General features: G+C 47.4%; 2 protein-coding genes across 2 annotated transcripts; one reads left to right on the forward strand and one right to left on the reverse strand.

Moving 5' to 3' along the window:
• Positions 1 to 264: 264 nt before the first annotated feature.
• Positions 265 to 24,095, forward strand: LOC129398251 (putative postmeiotic segregation increased 2-like protein 1). The gene is made up of 4 exons (XM_063605844.1): positions 265 to 2,286; positions 22,280 to 22,366; positions 22,546 to 22,648; positions 23,772 to 24,095. The coding sequence occupies exons 1-4, from the start codon at positions 2,190 to 2,192 to the stop codon at positions 23,962 to 23,964; spliced, it is 480 nt and encodes a 159-aa protein (XP_063461914.1). The 5' UTR covers positions 265 to 2,189; the 3' UTR covers positions 23,965 to 24,095.
• On the reverse strand, positions 6,482 to 14,546 carry LOC129398262 (speedy protein E12-like). The gene is made up of 7 exons (XM_055115141.2): positions 14,417 to 14,546; positions 13,220 to 13,438; positions 12,129 to 12,187; positions 10,821 to 10,906; positions 8,168 to 8,411; positions 7,941 to 8,045; positions 6,482 to 7,085 (listed from the first exon to the last, which is right to left on the reverse strand). Exons 1-6 carry the CDS (start codon positions 14,544 to 14,546, stop codon positions 7,986 to 7,988), a joined length of 798 nt encoding a protein of 265 aa, XP_054971116.1. The 3' UTR covers positions 6,482 to 7,085; positions 7,941 to 7,985.
• Positions 24,096 to 24,584: the final 489 nt, after the last annotated feature.

Here is a 24,584-nt window from a genome sequence, read left to right on the forward strand (position 1 = left end):
AAAGCAGATTATAAAACTGTCTGTATTATATGATCACAGTTTTATGAAAACAAAACAACAGGCCTAAATGTGTATAGTATAAAGACTGGAAGAGTCAGCACTTCCATGTTCTCAGCGGTTATCCTTGGATGTGAGATCTCATGCACTTTTTGCTCTCTTCTTTGTGCCTTTCCATTTTGCATGCATATTTCTTATAATCTAAAAAGTTACTTAAACATATGCAGCTAAAAACTTTTTTTACCTGTAAAGCATTCGGTGCTAATTTTAACTTTTTTTGTTTAGACGGAGTCTTCTCACTCTGTCGCCCAGGCTGGAGTGCAGTGGTGTGATCTTGGCTCACTGCAACCTCCGCCTCCTGGGTTCAAGTGATTCTCCTACCTCAGCCTCCCAAGTAGCTGGGATTATAGGTGTGTGTCACCACACCCAGCTAATTTTTGTATTTTTAGTAGAGATGGGGTTTCACCATGTTGGCCAGGCTGGTCTTGCACCCCTGATCTCAAGTGATCTGCCCACCTCAGCCTCCCAAAGTGCTGGGATTTCAGGCGTGAGCCACCACGCCCGGCTTTTTTTTTAAAGCTTTTTTGTAAGTCAGCCAGCAAGAACACAGGAGGAAGTACTCAAATCTCCCTTACACAGCTGGGGGCTATGTCAGGTTTTATAAGCGTAGGGTAATGAGGTGTGATTTGATTGGATCTTGCAATAAAGTAACGCTGGGAGGTGTGATCTGACTGGATCCTGCCATGGGGTGACACCAAAACTCAATGTGATTGGATCCTGGCTCCTGCCTTGGGGTGTCTGGTTCTTAAATCGGTCCGAGCTCTTCAGGCTGAGCTCTTAGGTTCCACTCCACGGTGGCACGCTTGGTTAACCTGGGCATGCACAGGGTACATGACCTTCAACCTGCGGGTCGATGGCAATTGAAAAACAACTGACAACTTCATTACATAAAAGTTGAACTGATTCGGGTGCGGTGACTCACGCCTGTAATCCCAGCACTTTGGGAGGCCAAGGCAGGTGGATCACCTGAGGTCGAGGAGTTCAAGACCAGCCTGGCCAAAATGGTGAAACCCCGTCTCTACTAAAAATATAAATATTAGCCAGGCGTGGTGGCGCACCCTTGTAATCCCAGCTACCCCAGAGGCTGAGGCAGCAGAATGCTTGAACCTAGGACGTGGAGGTTGCAGTGAGCTGAGATCGTGCCATTGCACTCCAGCCTGGGTGTCAAGAGTGAAACTCCATCAAAAAAAAAAAAAAAGTTGAACTAGATTTGGTCTGATGCAGTTACAGATTTACAAACTGCGTCCCACCCTCCTGCCAACACCTTCCACTCCTCATTCTTGAGGGATTAGGGATGGAGGTCATGCTTCTGTATCGACTTCATGCTGACCAGGGGCACTTAGTCCCCTAAAGTGAGAGGAATGAAACTCTTGGGCTTCTGAGTTCAGATGAGTTCTGGGGTCACCCGGAGTAGCTTGAAAGGCTGGTATTGTTGTAATACCAGCTGAAGGTGGAAGTGTTGGATCCTGGAGGACAAACAGCTCACCATCCATTTAAATAAATAGGACCAAAAAGTAACAGAACAGTGGCCACGAGGGGCCCCAACAGAGGAAGAAACCAGGTGAGGTGTGGTATAGTGGACTCGACTGCCTTCTAAATCTCAGTGGTTGTCCGGGTGCGGTGGCTCACGCCTGTAATTCCAGCAAAAGAAGAGCCGAGGCAGGGTGATCACGAGGTCAGGAGTTCAAGACCAGCCGGGCAAACATGGTGAAACCCCGTCTCTACTGAAAATACAAAAATTAGCCAGGTGTGGTGGCGTGTGCTGTAGTGTCAGCTACTAGGGAGGCTGAGGCAGGAGAATTGCTTGAACCTGGGAGGCGGAGGTTGCAGTGAGCCGAGATTGTGCCACTGCACTCCAGCCTAGGTAACAGAGCGGGACTCCATCTCAGTCAATCAATCAATCTCAGTGGTTGAACTACCCTTGATATGGTTCAGCTCTGTATCCCCAACCAAATCTCATGTCAAATTGCAATTCCCAGTGTTGAGGGAGGGACCTGGTGGGAGGTGATTGGCTCGTGGCGGCTGACGTCCCCCTTGCTGTTCTCGTGATAGTGAGTGAGCGCTCATGGGATCTGGTTGTTTAGAAGCGTGCAGCCCTCCCACTTCACTCTCTCTGTCTCTCCTGCTCCACCATGGCCAGAAACGTGCCTGCTTCCCCTTCGCCTTCTGCCGTGATTGTCAGTTTCTTGAGGCCTCCCCAGCCATGCTTCCTGTACAGCCTGCAGAACTGTGAGTCAATTAAACCTCTTTTCTTCATAAATTCCCCAGTTTCCAGTAGTTCTTTAGAGCAGTGTGAAAACAGACTAATGGACCCTTCTGGTTGAAGGAATGTAGCCATTCTGCTTGTTTAACTATTTCCTTTCTGTTCATCTCTATTTCCCGGGAGGTGTTTATCCAAGTGCAATAGGAGATATTGGTGACTGCAGAGTCCCCTCAGTGTTCTGCTAGTAAATAGTTGAAGGTTGATCAGTGATCTCCAGCATTTTCAGTCTGGCATGGAAAAGCCCCCATGTAACTGGTAAAGGTATCAGTAAGCACCAGGAGGTATCTAAATCCACCAGGAGCCATAGGCATCATGTTGATGTCCATTTACCAGTCTTCCCTGGCAAGATCCTCTGAATTGTACTGCCTTGGCCAAAAGAGGTATGGGAGGGGCTGGGCACAGTGGCTCACGCCTGTAATCCCAGCATTTTGGGAGACCAATTCGGGTAGATCATTAGAGGTCAGGGGTTCAAGACCATCCTGGCCAACATGGTGACATTCCATCTCTACTGAAAATACAAAAAGTTAGCTGGGTTTGGTGTTGGGTGCCTGTAATCCCAGCTACTCGGGAGGCTGAGGCAGGATAATCACTTGAACCTGGGAGGAGGAGGTGGCAGTGAGCTGAGATCTCGCCATTGCACTCCAGCCTGGGCAACAAGAGCGAAACTTCATCTCAAAAAATAAAAAAAGAAGTCTGGGTGTGGTGGCTCGTGCCTGTAATCCCAGGACTTTGGGAGGCCAAGATGGGTGGATCATGAGGTCAGGAGTTCAAGACCAGCCTGGCCTAGATGGTGAAACCCTGTCTCGAGTAAAAATACAAATATTAGCTGGGCATGGTGGCACACACCTGTAATCTCAGCTACTCAGAAGTCTGAGACAGAAGAATTGCCAAAACCCGGGAGGGAGAGGTTGCAGTGAGCCGAGATCGCGCCACTGCACTCTAGCCTGGGTGACAGAGCAAGACTCCGTCTCAAAAGAAAGAAAGAGAAAGGAAATTCCCCAGGGAAGTACCTCAGCTTATTTCATGAAGAGGTACTGAAGGAAGCAGAGGCATGTGGAGGACTTCCCCACCTCGTGCAGCTATTTGGGCCATGGCGTCTGAAATGTATTATTTCAGAGTCACCCCTTTGATGACCTTGGCAGTGGACTGCAGTCATCTGTTTAGGCCTTTCCATGGCCCGTGTCAGTGCCGGTATTTCTGTCTGTTGCACATTTGATTTCCTTGCTGTTGGCATTTAGAAGGCCCCCTGTTTCCCAGATCACACCACGGGCATGGACTGCAGAGATTGCGTCTTGTGAGTCTGTAGAAACAGTCAAGGCCTTGTCCTCTCTTAGGTCCAGAGCTCAGGTTAATGCAGATTTTCCCAGCCGTCTGTGCTGAAGTCCCTGTGGGGAGGCTCCCGGCTGGTTTCCTGTAGGTAGACAGCTACACATCCTGCCCTTCATTGGCTTCTTTTCATGAAGCTCCTGCTGTCTACAAAACATGTCTCCCTTTTCTTCTTGAACCACATCTCTGTTATTGAAACTCTAGAAGTCAGCCAGGCACAGTGGCTATGCCTGTAATCCCAGCGCTTTGGGAGGCCAAGGTGGGCGGATCACCTGAGGTCAGGAGTTCAAGACCAGCCTGGCCAACATGGCGAAACCCTGTCTCTAATACAAATACTAAAATTAGCCAAGCATGGTGGCCACTGCACTCCAGCCTGGGTGACAGAGCAAGACTCTGTCTCAAATAAAGAAAGAGAAAGTATCATGCTTTTCAGAGTTCTGTGGGTTGTTATAGTGAATTATCAAACCTGAGGACGTGGTGGGAACCTCCAAATTTGCAGCCAGTTGGTGAGAAGTACATGCGGTCTGTGGATACCCAAGCTTGCAGCTGCATCTGAAGCGAGGGCAGCCTAGCGGGGGCTGGTGGCCTTAACCTGTGGCATTTGATGTAACATCAGGGAGTTGACATCAGAATTACGTCACACAGGCCAGGTGCAGTGGCTCATGCTTATAATCCCAGCAATTAGAAAGGCAAGATAAGAAGATCGCTTGAGCTTGAGTCTGAGCCCGCAGTGAGCTATGACCGCACCACTGTACCCCAGTCTGGGTGACAGCACAAGACCCCGACTCCAAAAATAAAAAAGAAAAATCACAAAGAATTGCATGGCAGAGTGCCTGCCTTTCACAGCTTGAACTGTTGCAGGAACTTTCTTTTTTTCTTTCTTTCTTTCTTTCTTTTTTTTTTTGTGATGGAGTCTCGCCCTTTCACCCAGGCTGGAGTGCAGTGGCACCATCTCGGCTCACTGCAGGCTCCGCCTCCTGGGTTCACACCATTCTCCTGCCTCAGCCTCCGGAGTAGCTGGGACTACAGGCGCCTGCCACCGCGCCCAGCTAATTTTTTGTATTTTTAGCAGAGATGGGGTTTCACCGTATTAGCCAGGGTGGTCTTGATCTCCTGACCTCATGATCCGCCCACCTCAGCCTCCCAAAGTGCTGGGATTACAGTCCTGAGCCACCGCGCCTGGACTTTTTTTTTTTTTTTTTTTTTTTTTGAGAGGGGTTGGGGAGACATATTCTCTGCTAGTGATTCTCCTGCCTGGTCTCGAACTCCTGCTGGGATCACAGGCGTGAGCCACCACGCCCAGCCACCTTTAGAGTTTTCTTACCACCTGGTTTTCCTCTCTCAATATCTTTCTCCCATTTCCTGCTTTAAAACTCTAGCTTGGGGTCTGGGCACAGTAGCTCATGCCTATAATCCCAGCAGTTTGGGAGACTGAGGCGGGTGGATCACTTGAGGTCAGGAGTTTGAGACCAGCCTGGCCAACATGGTGAAACCTTGTCTCTACTATTTTTACAAAAGTTAGTCAGACGTACAGGCGGGTGCCTGTAGTCCCAGCTACTTGGGAGGCTGAGGCAGGAGAATTTGCTTGAACGCGGAGGTGAAAGTTGCAGGGAGCCGAGGTTGTGCCACTGCACTCCAGCCTGGGAGACAGAGCGAGACTGTCTCCAAAACAAACAAACAAACAAGCAAAAAAACCCTGTAGCTTGGGATCAGCCTTCTCTTCTGTTGTTTTTCTTTAAAAAAGTAAAAATTAAAAATAGGCTTCAAGTGATCCTCCCGCCATGACCTCCAAAACTGCTGGGATTGTAGGTGTGAGCACTGCACCCAGCCTTATGTTTTTTTCTACATAAAAAACAGCACAGGATTATCTTCCAAAGCTAATAAATATGTTCAAATAACCACAACCCCATTAAGGAAAAATGTCACTTGACAGCAAATAATCAATCCAGACCACAATATGATCACACTCACTGTGAAGGTGAGAAAAGTTCATCTTTATTATGTTTCCCCAAGAGATGCACTGCACTGTTCTCTTCAAAACACACAGCTCGTGTCCTCCTTTAGAACACACATCCTCTTTAAAGTAACATACAAACATGCCAAAACAAGATAAAAAATTCCATCTGAATTCTCACATTTCAAACATACACTAAATATCAAATAAAAATTTATTTTTACAAGAATTTAGGGGAACTACCACATAGCTATAAATGTAATATATATGTTAACTAAGTATCATAGATAAAAACCATGCTCCCTTCAGCAGCACGTGTAATAATAGATACCAAGATTGAAAGGTAAAAGATTTAGGATGAAAAGAATCCTCTCTTAAAAAGGAAAACAAAATTATATGTATGTGTATACAACAGTTATAACACCCATCACACAGCTTTATAGAAACAGCATCTATTCAAAAATACCAGTATTTCCAAAATATTTAAAATAATATTGAAAGTAATAATAATATTTAAATAAATATATTTAATAAATATTTCAATAAATAAAATAATGTTTAAATAATTCTATACCCATGTTTTTCAAAATAAACCAATAAAATAGATAGTATATATTAGACATGTTAGTATATATATCTGAGACATGTTAAAAATCACAACTGAATTCTCACAATTCAGTCACAAACCTAAACAGCAAATAAAAATTTCTATCACCAGAATTATGTTTTTTTCTGGTGGGGAACTACCAATAGCTATAAATAGAAGAGATTATTATGGAAGTATCATAGATAAAAAGAGTGCTCGCTTCAGGAGCACATATAATAATACAGAAAAAAATTTAAAGATAATAAAAGATTTAGGATAAAATGAATTCTCACTTAAAAATGAAAAGAAAATTATCTTTATGTATATATAACAACTATAACTCTCATCAAAAAACTCTACAGGAACAGCATGTTTTCAAAAGTACAACAATTTCCAAACTATTTGAAATAAACCTATTAATAATTCAATGGCCAACATTTTCCAAACAAACCAATAAAATGCATAGTGTGCATGAAGCTATCTGTTACAGTCTGTGGCACTCATATTTCAGAAAGAATTCTGTGCCAATCTGAGCCCCTGCACTGTGCCTTCAAATGCTCCTGGACTGTGGCAAGCAAGTCCGTAAGAAACAGGACCTCCAGGTTCCGTCCCAGGGAGGTTGGCATTCAGCAATATAAAAAGGGAGGTGGTGCCGCAGGAAAGGGTGGAACTGGAAACACTCCTGGTTTCTTACTTTTCTCCAAGGACTCCTAGAAGTACCCCACCCCACCCCTGCTCCTTGGAGGACAACGTGATCACTGTATTCAGCTCTGTCAAGAATGGTCCAGGTTCTTCTAGATGATCTGCACAAATGGTTCCTCTCCTCCTTCCTGATGTCTGCCATTAGCACTGGAATAAAGTTCCTGCTGAAAATCCACATCTCCCCTGGGTCCGGTGTTCTGGAAGTGAGAGAGACAATGTCACACCTCAAGGAGGCAGCTCTCTAGACAGGAAGGTTATTCACGTCCCATGTCAAGTCTAGCTAGAGTTCAGAGCAATTGAGAAGTGCAATTTTATCTCCTGCCTTTCATTCTATACCCTGCTTGTGAACCATCGTGTTCAACTGTGAAACTCACACTTTGGTGACCCTGACTCCAAAACTTAATACACCCAAGGTCAGCCCCAGTGCTCTGCTTCATAGCAAGGACTTTGGGTGGGTCTTCCCAGGGAGTAGGGCACCCTCAGAGAATGTGGCTTTGGACTTCATCACAGCTGGGGCCTTTTGTGTCACTTCAGATCTAAACTTGTAACCGTGCTAGATCTGTTTCTAATGTGACAACATCAGGAACCACGAGTCCAGAAGCCTAATCCATAATCCTCCCTCCTCATGACGAAGTCTCATGCTCTGTGCTCAACATGGTTAGCTGCACAAGATGTAAACCAAAGCTTCACTGAACCCTTGACCCAAATCGGTAACTCAAGTGCGTCAATCATAATGAACCTCCCCGAACTCAGTATTTATGATTATTTTTGAGGCAGGGTCTCACTCTGTCACCCGGGCTGGAGTGCAGTGGCAGGATCAGGGCTCCCTGCAGCCCCGACCTCCCAGGCTCCAGCGATCCTCCTGCCTCAGCCTCCTGAGTAGTTGGGAGTAGAGATGCCTCCCACATCGCCTGGCTAATTTTTGTATTTTTGTGGAGAGGGGATATCTCGCCACGTTGCCCAGGCTTGAAGCCAGATCAAGCAATTGGGTTCCTTGGATTTCCGAAATAGACCCCAATATTCTGCCTTTACCCCGGAGGATGCAGATGTACCTTCTCTCAGGCCGATGACCTCAGGCCTCCACGGTCCCTGGAGCTCTAGGAAAGGTGGGCGCGATCTCGCGCCCACACCCAGTGCTCTGGGTCATAAGCCTGGATCTGGAAAAACAAACGCGCTTTGAGAAGACGGGGACTCCCCAGGATACCCCTCTCTCCCCTCGTCCAGCCTCCAGCCCACCCGATTCCTCCCCACATCCTCCACGTCCCCAGGCCCCACCCACCTCTTCCAACTCCTCCAGGGAAACCCAAGCCCTGCAGTGCATGTAACAGAAGAAGTGGAACCGATGCTTCCGGAACAAGGCTATCTGAGAGCAGTTCTTCCTGGCCCTCGGGTTCATGTAACGGCATAACTGGAACCAAAGCTCATGGAGCAAGGATATATGAGAGCGGGTCTCCTCGTACAGGAAGCAGATGATGTTTTGTTTGGGGGCCTCGTCGTCCTCCTCCATGTCATTGGCCAGATAGCTGAGGACAGAAATCAGGTTGCTGCTCAGGGGCACCACCAGGAGAGACCTCCGGCTGAGATCAGCTTCCCAGAGAGGAAGAAAAGGGACCGTCCCTAGCTCAGGACTGGCACCCACCCTGCAGAGAGCCATGCCTTCCTCAGGAGGGCTCTGCTGGACAGAGACCTGATCAAGGGCGTCTCCCACTCCTTCAGGATGGAGACAAAAACCCAACTGGTGACCAAGAGTGGTGGCTTAGGCCTGGAATCCCAGCACACTGGGAGGCCGAAGCAGGAGGATCACTTGAGGCCAGGAGTTTGAGACAGGCCTGGGCAACATAGCAAGACCCTTGTCTCTATTAAAAATATAAAAAATACGCCAGACGCGGTGGCTCATGCCTGTAATCCCAGCGCTTTGGAAGGCTGAAGCAGGTGGATTGCTTGAGACCAGGAGTTTGAGACCAGCCTGGTCAACACAGAGAAACCCCATCTATACTAAAAATACAAAAATCAGCCTGGTGCGGTGGCACACCCATTAGTCCTAGCTACTCAAGAGGCTGAAGCATAAGAATTGTGTGAACCCAGGAGGCGGAGGTTGCAGTGAGCCAAGATTGGGCCCCTCCATTCCAGCCTGAGACACACAGCAACACTCTTGTCTTGATAAATAAATAAATAAATAAATAAATAAATAAATACAAACTGTCCAGGTGTGGTGGCACAGCCCTGTAGTCGGAGCTAATCAAGAGGCTGAGGTGGGAGGATCGCTTGAGCCCAGGATATGGAGGCTGCGGTGAGCTATGATCTCACCACTGCACTCCAGCTTAGGGGACAGGGCAAGTCTGTCTCAAAAAAAAAAAAAGCAATTGAATACATTGATATTTTGCCAGGACCCTGCCTTCTACAGGCATCTAGTCTAATGGCACTGGGAGTAATCAGAGGAGATGTCCTAATCCCAATGTCACATTATAATAGGATGTAACTGGAGAGCTACGGGCATGCAGAAGTTGGAAGATGAGGGAAGGCATCACAGAGGCTGTAGGGTGAACCGACTTCAAGGAATGGGTGCTTCCCTTCAGAACCACGTGTGTGGGACACCCAGACAGAAAACACAAATGCAAAGTCAAGTGGAGGGCATTTGGAAGGAGCAGTGAAGCCAAGCCAGGAAACACCAAGATGGCGAGCCAGTGTGGTTGTAGAGATTGTAGAGAGGGTGGAATTGGCACTGTGGACCCTGGCCTCGATAGAGAAAGACATCAGCTAAGGAAGTTGTTCAGGTGGGCGGTGAGGTTGTCGTGCTTTGGAAAGATGTTCAGGCTGCACTAGGAAGCCCCTTGGCTTGGGGAGAGACTCCAGGAAACCCCAGCAGGGAGCATTTGACAGTGGATTCGAGTGATGCAAGGGGGACCTGGACTGTGACCTCTGTCACGGGAACCCAGAGGAGGTTGATGGCTTTTGCGGTTGATGTGGGAAGGAGAGAGAGAGAAGAACCGGAAACGTCTGCTTGCTGGGGGAAGTGTCATGTCCGCTCCTCCGCTCCTTTTCTTCTCCCCTTAGGAGCGGTTCATGGTTCCTTTTGTTTTTTGTTCTTTTTTTGTTTTTTTTTTTGTTGTTTTTTTTTTTTTTTTGAGACGGAGTCTCATTCCGTCGCCCAGGCTGGAGTGCAGTGGTGCGATCTCGGCTCACTGCAAGCTCCGCCTCCCAGGTTCATGCCATTCTCCTCCCTCAGCCTCCCGAGTAGCTGGGACTACGGGAGCCCGCCACCACACCCGGCTAATTTTTGTATTTTTTTTTTTAAGTGGAGACAGGGTTTCACCATGTTAGCCAGGATGGTCTCGCTCTCCTGACCTTGTGATCCGCCCACCTCGGCCTCCCAAACTGTTGAGATTACAGGCGTGAGCCACCGCACCTGGCCTGTTTTACTCTTTTATTTGTACACTGGCATTGGAGTTTGTTTTGTTTGCCTGTTTTTTTTTTTTTTTTTTGAAAAAAAGTCTCACTCTGTTGCCCAGGCTGGAGTGCAGTGGCTCAACCTTAGCTTACTGCAACCTCCACCTCCTGGGTTCAAGGGGTTCTCTTGCCTCAGCCTCCCAAGTAGCTTGGATAACAGGTGCACACCAACATGCCCGACTGATTTTTCTATTTTTAGTAGAGACGGGGTTTTGCCATGTTGGCCAGGCTGGTCTCAAACTCCTGATCTCAGGTGATCCGCTTGCCTCGGCCTCCCAAAGTGCTGGGATTACAGGCCTGAGCCACCACGCCCAGCCTGAGTTTCTTTTTAGAGACAACAGTCTAAGATACTATAATCCTGTCTTTTTTGTACACAGAATAAAGAGGACAAATAGGTGAAAGAATAAATGAAAGGCTGCAATCCCACTTCCCCCGCTGTCCCAGGGCATTGGATATTGATGGATAGGAGGCAGCAAACCACTCACAGAGCCAGGAAGAAATGAATGCGTTGGTATTGCCAGGAGGGGAGGCCGGCCCGGCTGAAATACGCTATGACCATAGCCAGGAGATACTGATGGAGAGAAAGGAACACAGAGAGGGAGAGGTCACATCTTGGGAGAGGAAGATTGTGGAGATAGTGGAATGGGGGTCTGGGGAGGGGTTGCCCATCAGAGAAGGGACCTCAGCATTGGGGTGACTGTGCTCATGTGGAAATTGCGGGGTGGAGGGGTATTCGAAGGTCGGATGCAAATCCGAGAAGCCGGAGGAAGGGTTTTCGGTGATGCTCCCAGGATGGTGGGCTCTGATGGGATCTTGGGAGGGGGTGTGTCTAGGTCGGCTGGTGTCAGGAGGGTCTTTTGTGTGCCAGGCAGAGAACTGTCCCAAGGAGCTGAGAGTAGAGGGCCCAGGAGCTTCAGGACTGCAGCCAGACTGTGGCCCAGGGCTCAGATCCCAAAGGACCCATAGGAGAGGCAGGGGCCACTCATTCACTCTGCAAGAGACCAGCAGAGTCCTGAGAGAGATGCTGACAAATCATAAAAAGACAAAGAATAGCCGGGAGTGGCAGCTCAAGCCTGTGATCCCAGTACTTTTTGAGAGGTGGAGACAGGAGTATCACATGAGCCCAACAGTTGGAGAACAACCTGGGCAACACAGCGAGACCCTGTTTCTACGAAGATTTCAAAAATTCATCGAGCATGGTGGCATGTGCCTAGTCCCAGCTCCTCAGGAGTCTAAGGAAAGAGGATTGCTTGAGCCCAGGAGTTAGAGTGAGCTATGATCATGCCACTGTACTCCATCCTGGGGAGCAGAGCTGGACTCTGTCTCAGAAAAAAAAATGTGTGGGTGCCAAGACTCAAGACCATGGGAGCTGGTCAGACACAGTGCTGATGTCTGTAATCTCAGCACTTTGGGAGGCCAAGGCGGGTGGATCACCTGAGGTCAGGTGTTCGGCACCAATCTGGCCAACAGGGCAAAACCCCGTCTCTACTAAAAACACAAAAATTAGCCAGGCGTGGTGGTTCACGTTTGTAATCCCAGCTGCTTGGAGGCTGAGGCACGAGAATCGCTTGAACCCAGGAGGCATCAGCTGCAGTGAGTCAAGACCGAGACACTGCCCTCCAGCCTGGGCAACAGAGCAAGACTGTGTCTCACAAAACAAAAACAAAAACAAAAACAAACTGTAGGAGCATCTGGTGGGAGGTGGTGGAGGGAGAACTGTGGGTTTGGAAGCTGCGCCCTCCCGCTGGCCGTGCGTTAGAACAGGAACACAGTTACATAGAGAACAACCTTACCTTGTCCGACACCCTCAGATCTTTGTCCCAGGCCAGGAATCTTTTAATGACAGGATCCTCTGTGATTAGAGAGCAGATATCAGCGTGAGAAGCAGGACAGGGTTTCCGTGGGAGCAGCAGGGCAGTGAGGAGAAGTGTGCCTCCCGGGGGAAAGTCTCAGGATTGTGGCCGCGGGTGAGGTGGATGGGAGAGGGGAGAATGACTTTCACTGGGCAAGGGAGAGAGGCTCCTGCTCTGAGACTCCCCTGAGAAGAGGCCGAAGGAGGCCCTGGGTGTGAGAATCTACAGGATGTAGAGCTGGGAATCAGCCAGGACCCCCTCCAGCAGACACGGAGGGACCACTGCAGAGTCATAAAGGAATTCCCATCATTTCCTCATGAGGCAGTCACACATCAGGGTGTGACCATGGCCTTGGTATCCCTCACTATGGATGGAAACACTTAGGTTTAGAAAAGTCGGTAAGAAACATTAAGTTTCAGAGGGCACAGCTGAAACCACTTTTTTGATTTTTGATTTTGTTTTTCTTTATTTGATTTTTATTTTTATTTATTTATTAATTTATTTTGAGACAGAGTCTTGCTCTGTGGGCCAGGCTGGAATGCATTGGCCTGATCTTGGCTCACTGCAACCTCTGCCTCCTGGGTTTAAGCAATTCTCCTGTCTCAGCCTCCCGAGTAGCTGGAACTACAGGGATGAGCTACTGTGCCCAGCCTTGGTTTTTCTTTTGACGCAGACTTTTGCTCTGTCACCCAGGCTGGAGTGCAGTGGTGCAGTCATAGCTCACTGCAGCCTCAAAGTCCTGAGTTCAAGCAATCCTCTTGCCTCAGCCTCCCAACGTGCTGGGATCTCAGGCGGGAGCCACAGCGCCTGGCCCAAAACCAAGCTTTCTTATCCCAAGCACCGACCTTTATCAAGTCTACCTAATCCTCTGTTGTCTCCTAAGTGTCCCTCATGAGTGATCACTTCAGAGTCCTCCCGCATGGAGAGCTCACCCACTGGGGCATATTTTTCCCATTGGAAAAGTGTGGTTATTGGAAGTTTCCTCTTTAGAAAGAACAGGATTGGAGGTGCTCTCTGGGGTGTCCTCCTACCAAGCAGCCTGTTGAAGGCCTCGTAGTACTCAGGGAGCACGAGCGACACTCGCCGTCGCTTCGCCTTCATCTTGAGGCCACACAGCGTCTCCGCCACCCAGGTCTCCTCAGGCTCAGGGGCGAGCTCCTGCTCTGGCTCATCGTCAGATTCATCCAAACACTCCCTCTTCCTTTTCCAGCCAAGGGACTTACGTGGGGGGCTGGGATCTACCCCAGGGGCTGAGTAAAGAAACCAGGCCACCGTGTAATGCTTCTGCAACTGATCACGTTAGACCCCGACCCCAAACCCCAAACCACTCTCCATCCTCCCCAGCCTCGCAGACTGCTGGCTTCTCCAAGCCACCTTTCTGACTTTCTCCTCTGCTCAACCCCATGTGCCACTCCTTCCCCTCCCCATTCTTCCCTCTCTCTGTCCTCAGAACACTGCCTCATATCCTACCCTGGTCCCTGGCTCTCTGAGTCCCTCTTTTTTTTTTTTTTTTTGTTTCGAGACACAATCTTGCTTTGTCACCCAGGCTGGAGTGTAGTGGTGCAATCTCAGCTCACTGCAACATCCATCTCCCGGATTCCAGTTATTCTCCTGCCTCAGCCTCTCAGGTAGCTGGGATTACAGGTGCCTGCCATAATGCCCAGCTCAATTTTGTACTTTTAGTAGAGACAGGGTTTCACCATGTTGGCCAGGCTGGTCTCAAACTCCTGGCCTCAAGTGATCCGCCTGCCTTGGCTTCCCAAAGTGCTGGGATTACAAGTGTGAGCCACTGCACCCAGCCTGAATTTCTCCATTCTTCCCACACACCCTCCCCAGGTTCTCCTTCCTGACCTCTGACCTTTCTTTTTTTCTTCCTCTTTTTTTTTTTTGAGACAGCATCTCACTCTGTCACCCAGACTGGAGTGCAGTAGCACGATCTCGGCTCACTGCAACCTCTTCCTCCCAGGCTCAAGTGATTCTCCTGTCTCAGCCTCCCAAGTAGCTGGGATTATAGGCACACACCACTACCGCCTGGCTAATTTTTGTACTTTTAGTAGAGATGGGGTTTCACCATGTTGGCCAGGCTGGTCTTGAACTCCTGACCTCAGGTGATCTGCCCGCCTCAGCCTCCCAAAGTGTTGGGGTTACAGGGGTGAGCCACCACGCCTGGCCCCCTTCCTTCGTCTTAGTCAATCGTATGCCACCTCTTCTTCCTCCAGTCCCCTCACCTGATGGTCCCGACACTTCATCATCCACCACCTCCTGGAGGGGGTACCCTGAGGTGCTCCGCTGGGGGCTCTGCTCTTCCTGGGGCTGCGGTTGATGGCTCATCATGATCTTTCCCAAAATCTGTCCCATCTCACCGAACCTAGTCTCTGTTCTGTCCTTGGTCTTCTTCTGGACACTGCTGGGATCCAGAAGAGTGTGTTATCAATTCTCGAGGCTGGGAGAAGTCAGGAGTGGAGAACAGCTCTGAGAAGTTACTGTTGTCCAACTGAACTGCCGGGTGCCGACAGAGTCCGGTCCCTCCAATCAGGAAGGTCGGAATCTCTGATGTCATCGTTCATGCCAACCTGGCAACCAGTTTGAACAAAAACACATGTAACTGCCAGGCTGATCTCTTGTCCTGGAGATCCTGGGTGAATGGTATCTCCTGCCACTGTCCCAACCTCAGACCACTGTCCAAAAGCATCTTCAGGGTCTCCGCATCCCTCTGTTCCCTGTCCCAGCAGAGGCTGTGTCCTCTCCGCTCAAAGCTTGAAGCGTATTGGGGTCTCCTCTTCTCTGTACATGCCCGTTTCAGAGTCCGGTCTGGTGGGAGAGGGATCAGGATGGGAAAGAAAAGTAGGGTAAGCAGAAGCGATGAAACCTTACAAGAGTGAGATTATCATGTACAAGAGATCCCAGGAACATTGACTTGATGAAAAAGTCACATCAGAGCACTCAATTTGGCAGAGCTTTTCTGCCGAATGTCTACTGATATTCACTGTCTGAGATTCTGTACTGGGGGTACACGTGTCCTCTGCCCTAAGGCATCTTTGAGTCCAAGAGATATTTTGAGGACCGGAAATCATAGGAAACTGCCCATGAGTTCACACATATTTCCAATGGTGTCCCCAATTTCAGGGAGTCCACGGATCACCTAAAACCAGCCCCTCCAGTTTGGCTAAGAAACTCTATATATCAAGTTTTGTATCATATGTATTGCTCTTAACTCAGAAAATTCCACCATTTTTGGCAGTGGTTTATTTATTTATACCATTGAAGGAAATGGTTTATTTATGAATCTATATTATGGATATTCTATAAGATACTGGGTGTACAAAAAGACTAAGTCGAAAAATCTCAGCTGTGCACAGTGGCTCATGCTTGTAATCCCATCTCTTTGGGTGGCCAAGGGAGGAAGACTGCCTGAGGCCAGCAGTTCGAGACCAGTATAGGCAACATAGCAAGAGCCCATCTCTAAAACAAAACAAAACAAAACAAAATTAGCCAGGTGTCGTGGCTGGCACCTGTGTTCCAACAACTTGAGAGACTGAGGTGGCAGGAGGATTGCTTGAGCCTAGGAGTTAGGGGCTGCGGTGAGCTGTGATCGTGACACCGCACTCCAGCCTGGGCAACACAGCAAGACCTTGTGTCAAAAAAATTCTTTTAATTAAATATAAAAGAGTTTCATGACATTCAGAGACCATCCAAAGAACCTGTGGGTTCCGGCCAGGCACAGTGGCTCACACCTGTAATCCCAGCGCTTTGGGAGGCCATAGCAGGTGGATCGCTTGAGGTCAGGAGTTTAAGAGCAGCCTGGCCAACATGGTGAAACCCCATCTCTTCTAAAAATACAAAAAATTAGTCAGGCATGGTGGTGGGTGCCTGTAATCCCAGCCACTCAGGAGGCGGGGGCAGCAGAATGGCTTAAACTTGGGAGGCGGAGGTTGCAGTGAGCCAAGGTCGCACCATTGCACTCCAGCCTGGGCAACAAGAGCAAAACTACATCTCAAAAAAAAAAAAAAAAAAAAAAAGAGAACCTGTGGATGAGTTCCCACATGGCTTCCTAACGGGCTGCGGCTCTCCTAGGAGTCTCTCGCTCATGGGAAAGGCACAAACTGAATGCGGGAGGAAATCCCATTGCTGTGGAAGTCCCATTGTTAGGAAGCTCTGCTTTTCTGGAGTTCAAATTTGCATTCATGATGCTTTAAACGTCAGAGCTGGGTGTGTCCTCCTACAACAAATCACTTTACTCTCTCTCTCTCCTAGTTAACAGGCTTTCAAATATTAGAACATCCATGTTCTGACCTCATTAAAATTGCTCTTTTGTGGAATGAAAAGCTCTGATTTAACCCGTCTTTAAGCCTGGTATGCATATTCCTCTCTGTTCCGGCCACCTTGTCTAGACACACTACACTGAGGCAGTGCCCATCTTAGATGATGTTGACACATTGTCAAAAAATGGGCAAACCAGGTGCGGTGGCTCACACTTGTAATCCCAGCACTTTTGGAAGCCGATGCCGACAGATAACCAGAGGTGAGGAGGTTGAGATCAGCCTGGCCAACATGGTGAAACCTGTCTGTTTTTCTGTAAAAATACAGAAACAATGAGCTGGGCGTGGGAGTGCACTTCTGTAATCCCAGCTACTTGTGGGGCTGAGGCAGGAGAATCACTTGAACCGGGAAGGTGGAGGTTCCAGTGAGCCGAGATCACGACACTACACTCCAGCCTGGGCGACAGAGTGAGACTCCGACTCAAAAAAAAAAAAAAGTGCCAGACAGCCCAGGTTTGGTCTGATATGTTCAGAAAAAAGCAAAACAGTCACCTCTCACCTTTTCTTTTCCTGCAATGATGCCGTTTAATACAACAATGGCTGTAGGTATGCTGCAGAAATATCATTCAAGTGAAACAGAAGGGCTTTCCTGGCTGGACACAGCGGTCACTCCTGCAATCCCAACACTTTGGTTGGCTAAGGTGGGAGGATTTCTTGCGGCCAGGAGTTCGAGGCTGCAGTGAGCTGTGATCCACCACTGCATTCCAGGCTGGGCATCAGAGTGAGGCCTCTCTCTAAAAAAAACCCTTCACTCCCCAAAAAAAGGGATTTTCAAATACCAGCCTTTCAGCATGAGGATCACATGGAGGAACATTAAGACACAGATGCTGGGACCCAGCCCTATTGATTGTAATTTAAAAACTGAGGTGAGGCCTGATTTAGCTCCGTCATTGGAATCCATTCAGATTTGAAATTCTCTGAGTTGGACAGTGCAAGAGAGATCCTAAAGAAAACAAAGTCACTGTGGACTGAAATGAGCTGACAAGGTTTTCTGAGCGTGGTGAAATATGATCTGGGCCTCACTTGGGAGGGCTGTGGCCAGGCCTTGAGTCCGTGGCTCAGTGGGGCCTTCTGAAACAGCCTCCAAGCCGCGCCCCCCCCCTTCATTTGCTAGTGGATGACCCCCTCCAGCAGCTTTGGTGCTGATGGGAATAAGTCGACCTGCAGCGGAAGTTCAGCCCAAGTCTCAGCCCAGCAGCTTCTCCACACCTGTCCGGGGTCTGGTCATGCTGCCGTCTCTGCGGTTCTCTGCGGAGTCGTGGTTTCTGTACCTTGAAGAGAACTTCCCCTTTGGGACCCAGAAACCCAGTGAATCCTCAGGAAAAAAGGGAATGAAATTACTGAAGACAACTCTGTGGCGGGGAGATGGAAAAGAGGCTCTCTCTTTTTTTTTTTCCTAATATTTTGAGACAGAGTTTCGCTTTTGTCACCCAGGCTGCAGTGCAGTGGCTCCATCTCGGCTCACTGCAACCTCTGCCTCCCAGGTTCAAGCGATTCTCCTGCCTCAGCCTCCCGAGTAGCTGAGATTACAGGCACCCACCACCACTCCCGCCTAATTTTTGTATTTTTTTAGTAGGGACAGGGTTTCGTCATGTTTGCCAGGCTGGTCTTGAACACCTGACTTCAAATGATCCACCCGCCTCTGCCTCTCAAAGTGCTAGGAATACAGGCATAAGACACTGCACCCGGCCTGTTTTTGTTTTTTAGAGACAAGGTCTCTGTTGCCTTGGCTGGGGTGCAGTGGTACAATCAGCTCTCTGTTGCCTCCTGGGCTCAAGCAATCCTCTTCTCTCAGCCTCCCAAGTAGCTGAGACTACAGGTGCATGCCTGTAGTAGATATAGCATCTTGCTCTGTTGCCCAGACTGGTCTTGAACTCTTGGTCACAAGCGATCCTCTTGCCTTGGCCTCTCAAAGTGCTGGAATTACACGCGTGAGCCATTGAGCCCAACCAGATAAGATGATCTTTAAGGGCCCTTCCCATGGTACCATATCCAAGTCAGCGAGACTGTGGCTATAGCAAGTTTAACATAACCAGATACGCTAGTATTATGGGCTGCATGGTGTGCCCCCCACCCCTAATTCGTGTATTGAAGCCATGACCCTCCAGACCTTAGAGGTGACCTTATTGGAACCAGAGTCTTTACAGAGGTGATCAAGTTAAAATGAGGTCACTAGAGGCCAGACACGGTGGCTCACACCTGTAATCCCAGCACTTTGGGAGGCCGAGGCAGGCAGATAATGAGCCCAAGAGACCGAGACCATGATGTCCAACATGGTGAAACCCTGTCTCTACTAAAAATACAAAAATTAGCCAGGCGTGGTGGTGTGGGCCTGTAGTCCCAGCTACTCAGGAGGCTGAGGCAAGAGAATCACTTGAACCCGGAAGGCAGAGATTGCAGTCAGCCAAGATCATGCCACTACACTCCAGCCTGGGTGACAGAGTGAGACTCTATCTCAAAAAAATAAAAATTAAAAAACTAAAAACCTACAGCACCACCTTTTACATAATGCAATGGTTTGGTTAGCACATGCACCCCAGGGAGGTAGTGGCAGATTCAGTCAACCTTCCCAGCAGCGTGGAGACGCAGTCAGGCATAGCAGGTGTTGATGTGGTTTGAACCCACAGCTTGGCTCAAATCCACACTCCCCTACTTAGTACCGAGTGAAGCCACTTACCCTCTAAGTGCCTTACTTTTCTTTTCTTTTCTTTTCTTTTTTCTTTTTTCGAGATAGAGTCTCGCTCTGTCACCCAGGCTGGAGTGCAGTGGCATGATCTTGGCTCACTGCAAACTTCGCCTTCCAGGTTCAAGCAATTCTCCTGCCTCAGCCTCCCAAGTAGCTGGGATTACAGGTGCCCACCACCATGCCGGGCTAATTTTTGTATTTTTGATAGAGATGGGGTTTCACCATAGTGCCCAGGCTGGTCTCGAACTCCTGACCTCAAGTGATCTGTCTGCCTCGGCCTCCCAAAGTACTAGGATTAGAGGCATGAGCCACCACACCTGGCCACTTTTCTTATCTATATTTGTTATGTGGATGACTTGTGTTAACGCAAATAAGATGCTGCTCGTCATCTTTAAAGAAAATAGGTGGCAACCTGTTATAGCAAGTCCTGTTTTTATTTGTACTTATGAGGCTTTAATTAAACGCTAAGAATTAAAATGCACATAATATTAGACTTTACCTCACAAACTGGCTTCAATTATTCGATGAGACTTATATGTATTACTTAAATGAGGTTAAATTTAACCTTTAAAAAATGATTTATTGTGGCTGGGCACAGTGGCTCACACCTGTAATCCCAGCACTTGGGAGGCCAAGGCAGACGGATCACTTGAGGCCAGGAGTTGAAGACCAGCCTGACCAACACGGCAAAACCCCATCTCCGCTAAAAATACAAAAATTAGCCAGGCATGGTGGTGCACACCTGTAATCCTAGCTACTCAGGAGCCTGAGACACAAGAATCGCTTGAACCCGGGAGGCAGAGGTTGCAAGGAGGTGAGATCACACCACTGCACTCCAGCCTGGGCAATAGAGTGAGGCTCTGCCTTAAAACAAAGAAAAATGATTTTGGGGGATGATGGGGTGTCACTATGTTGACCAGGCTTGTCTCAAACTCCTTGCCTCAAGCAATCCACCCACCTCAGCCTCCCAAGTAGCTGGAATTACAGGCACATGCCACCACGCCTGGCTAGTGTGTGTGTGTGTGTGTGTGTGTGTGTGTGTGTGTGTGTAGAAACAAGGTCTTCCTGTGTTGTTTAAGCTGCTCTGAAACTCCTGGGCTCAAGTGATCCTCCCACCTCGGCCTCCCAAAGCATTGGAATTACAGGTGTGAGCCACCTCACTGAGCCCTCCACCTTTCAGCTGAACGCAGAAAAGTACAATCTTTTAACCCAAAGCGTTCCTCACACTTAGGGTCAGGAAGAGCCCTTCATGCCCTGGAGGCAACTACTAACCCTCTGCTAAACACTCTGACTCTGGGTGTGAGAAACACACCTACTGTGCCCCACATATTTTTCCAAATACAACTTAATTTAGCCTTCACGACAACCCTGGAGTGAAGGATCATTAACTTTATTTCATAGATGTGGAAACTGAGACTCAGAGGCAGGAAATGACCTCCTTCTGGAGGCTGCAAATTCTTTGATGCTCCTTTGATCAACAGGTGGGAGCTGGCCAGAGGTGGTGGCTCACACGTATAATCCCAGCACTTTGGGAGGCCAAGGTGGGAGGATTGACTGAGGCCAGGAGTTTGAAACTAGCCTGGGCAACATAGCAAGACCTCATCTCTACAAAAAATACACAAATTAGCAGGGTGTGGTGGTGCACACCTGTAGTCGCAGCCACTCGGGAGGCTGAAGTGGTAGCATTGCTTGAGCCCAGGAGGTTGAGGCTGGAGTGAGCCATGATCAAGCCACTGCTCTCCAGCCGAGGAGATGGAGATAGACCCTGTCTCAAACAACAACAAAAAAATAGGTGAGGGTCAGCCAGGCGTGGTGGCTCACGCCTGTAATCCTAGAACTTTGGGAGGCCAAGGTGGGAGGATTGCTTGAGACCAGGACTTCAAGACCAGCCTGGGCAGCCTAGCAAGATCCCATATATCCAGGCCTCATATAATCCGCCCACCTTGACCTTTCACTTAGCATAACATCCCCAAGTTCAATCATAGTGTTACAAGTGACAGGATCTCCTTATTTTTAAGGCTGAATTAAATACTCCATTGTATGTATATATCACATTTTCTTTATCCATTCATGTGCGGATGGACATTTTTTTCTTGCTCCTTTAAAATAAGTTCACTATCTATTAGCCTGGGCAACGTGGCAAGACCCCATGTCCACAAACAATAAAAACGATTAGCTGGGTGTGGTGGTCTGTGCCCCGTAGTCCCAGCTACTCAGGAGGCTGAGGCAGGGGAGCACTTGAACCTGGAAGGTGGAGGCCGCAGTGAGCCATGATCACACCACTGCACTCCAGCCTGGGTGGCAGTGGAGTCTTCAAGAAAGAAATAATAAAATAAAATAATTTCATCATTTATCTCACCTAAATATGTATTCTTGAATACTATTGTTTTGCCTGGTCTTTTTTTTTTTTTTTTTTTTTTTTTTTTTTGAGACGGAGTCTTGCTCTGTTGCCCAGGCCGGAGTGCAGTGGTGTGTTCTCGGCTCACTGCAAGCTCCGTCTCCTGGGTTCACGCCATTCTCCTGCCTCAGCCTCCCGAGTAGCTGGGACTACAGGTGCCCGCCACCACGTCCGGCTAATTTTTTGTATTTTTAGTAGAGACAGGGTTTCACCGTGTTAGCCAGGATGGTCTCAATCTCCTGACCTCGTGATCCGCCTGCCTCAGCCTTCCAAAGTGCTGGGATTACAGGCATGAACCACCGCGCCCGGCCCCCGTTCTCCTTACTGGGTATGTTAAAATTATTTCTTTCAAAGGAAAAGGCTGGTCAAAGTGCAACGGTCTTTACAACTAATTGATCACAACCAGTTACAGATTTTTTTGTTCCTTCTCCACTCCAACTGCTTCACTTGACTAGCATAAGGGAAAAAAAAAAAGAGGAAAGAAAGAAAATGCTAAACTATTTAATCTGGGCTAGTAAATAGCCAGAAAGAACTTTATAAAAATGAAATATACAAAATGACACTAGTATGTTTAACTAAAGGTCTAGTTATGACACTTAAATTTGCACATGTTATAGATAATATCAATATAAAAACTGATAGCATGGGTCCATTTTTAATAAATATATAAATATTTTAAACTTTCTAGATCTAAAGCTTAAGGACTATGGAGTGGATCTCATTGAAGTTTCAGGCAATGGATGTGGGGTAGAAGAAGAAAAGTTCGAAGGCTTAAGTAAGTTAACTTTTTCTAATCCTATTATAAAATAATTGGGCCACATGTCTTAGAATTTTGAGTAACACTGTCTTGGGAAACACAAAAACAGTTTTTTTAAAGCCAGTTACTAGATATCATGTATATTTATTGTTATAGCACTTGAAATATCTTAGTCCTTACTTTATACTCTCTTTCAGCTCTGAAACATCACACATCTAAGATTCAAGAGTTTGCCGACGTACCTCAGGTTGAAACTTTTGGCTTTCGGGGGGAAGCTCTGAGCTCACTTTGTGCACTGAGGTGATAAAATATTTTTATCCATTCACTTGACCCCTTAGAAAAACCTCTCTGAAAATTAATTGGAATCATTATTATTTACAATTTGCTGTCTCAATATCTCAGCTTCTAGCTTCTGAATTCTGTTTTGTCTCACTGCCAATCTAAGTCCTAGTACTTCTGAAATGTGAGCAATAAATGAATGAAATGAAGCAAATAGTATTGTTAAAAAAATTGGTTACCCTTATTAGAACAGTAACTTCTCAATTTGAACATAACATATAGGTAATAAATGATAGTTACCATTGGTTTTCATTATCAATTTTTAGGGAAACATTTCACCAAAGCACTACTTAATTATAGCACAGATACTAAATTTTTATAAATAACTACATGCACACACACACACGCACACACACATATATATACATACATATATATATATATATTTTTTAGAGTCACACACTGTCACCCAGGCTGGAGTGCAGTGGCACAGTCTCAGCTCACTGCAATCTCTGCCTCCCAGGTTCAAGTGATTCTTGTGCCTCAGCCTCCTGAAGAGCTTGGGCTATAGCGTGCACCACCACTCTTGGCTAATTTTTGTATTTTTAATAGAGGTGGGGTTTTGCCATGTTGCCCAGGCTGGTCTGGAACTCCAGGCCTCAAGTGATCCGCCCTCCTTGGCCTCCCAAAGTGCTGGAATTACAGGCACGAGCCACCGCACCCTGCCCTACATATACCTTTTAATTATAATATCTTTTGGATTCTTTAAAACATTTTTTTAAAATTTTAAAAAATTCTTTAAAAAAATTCTTTTAAAAAATTTTGTTTGAAGAGTAATAACAAAACAAATCTCTGAGAATCAATAAATCTTGAGATCATTTATGGTTTTGCAATTCAACCTGAAAAACGAAGTCAAAGTTTTTATCAAAACAAAGCATGTTTAGTGCTCTCTGTCTCACTGTCTTTTAGATGCCAGACCTTAGATTTTATGATGACTCCTCAACTGTTTAGATCTCAGTTATCTCAGAGGGATCATCAGCTTTTTAAGAAAGTTTTGAGAGAAAATCAAGTGAAGAAAAGAGTAGTCAGTGCCCAACATCACGGATCTCTCACTGAACACACCATGCCTGGTATTCTCTCACAGCGATGTCACCATTTCTACCTGCCACGTATCGGCGAAGGTTGGGACTCGACTGGTGTTTGATCACGATGGGAAAATCACCCAGAAAACCCCCTACCCCCACCCCAGAGGGACCACAGTCAGCGTGAAGCAGTTATTTTCTACGCTACCTGTGCGCCATAAGGAATTTCAAAGGAATATTAAGAAGGTACAGTAAATTAATCCCGGTTTTCAAGAGTATTGGTTAATGCACATGAGCAAAAGATTTTACTAAAGATGTTTATTCTTCAGTTGATTCTCTTCCCCTAATTTATTGAGAAATGCTTTATTTGCATTTCTCATTAAAGACTTAACTTCAGGGTGATTTACTTTTTTCTTTTTATCACATAGTGTTTATTAGGACTGAGAAACATAGTGAGACTCTGTCTCTATGAAAAATTAAAAAAAAAATTGACTGGGCATGGTGGCATGCACCTGTAGTTCCAGCTACTTGGGAGGCTGAAGTGGGAGGATCACTTGAGCCCAGGAACCTGAGACTGCAGTGAGCTATGATTGCGTCACTACACTTCAGACTGTGAGACAGAGTAAGACCCTGTCTGGAAAAATATATATACATAGATATACATTTTCTTTATTTTTTATTTTTATCTTTTTTTGAGATGGAGTCTCACTTTGGCGCCCTGGTTGCAGTGCAGTGGCGCGATCTCAGTTCACTGCAACCTCCACCTGCCAAGTTCAAGCGATTCTCCTGCTTCAGCCTTCTGAGTAGCTACCATTACAGGCACGCGCCACCACGCCCAGCTAATTTTTGTATTTTCAGTGGAGACGGGGTTCCAC

This window comes from Pan paniscus, chromosome 6 (assembly GCF_029289425.2).
Source record: "Pan paniscus chromosome 6, NHGRI_mPanPan1-v2.0_pri, whole genome shotgun sequence".
NCBI lineage: Eukaryota > Metazoa > Chordata > Mammalia > Primates > Hominidae > Pan > Pan paniscus.

Coding starts and splice junctions, on each gene's coding strand:
- LOC129398251 (XM_063605844.1), top strand. CDS start 2,190: ATGGCCAGAAACGTGCCTGCTTCCCCTTCGCCTTCTGCCGTGATTGTC. Junction 2,287..22,279: donor CCTGTACAGCCTGCAGAACT/GTGAGTCAATTA, acceptor TAAACTTTCTAG/ATCTAAAGCTTAAGGACTAT. Junction 22,367..22,545: donor AGAAAAGTTCGAAGGCTTAA/GTAAGTTAACTT, acceptor ACTCTCTTTCAG/CTCTGAAACATCACACATCT.
- LOC129398262 (XM_055115141.2), bottom strand. CDS start 14,546: ATGGGACAGATTTTGGGAAAGATCATGATGAGCCATCAACCGCAGCCC. Junction 13,439..14,416: donor TGAAGTGTCGGGACCATCAG/GTGAGGGGACTG, acceptor TTCTTTACTCAG/CCCCTGGGGTAGATCCCAGC. Junction 8,412..10,820: donor ATTCATTTCTTCCTGGCTCT/GTGAGTGGTTTG, acceptor TTCTGTCCTCAG/CTATCTGGCCAATGACATGG.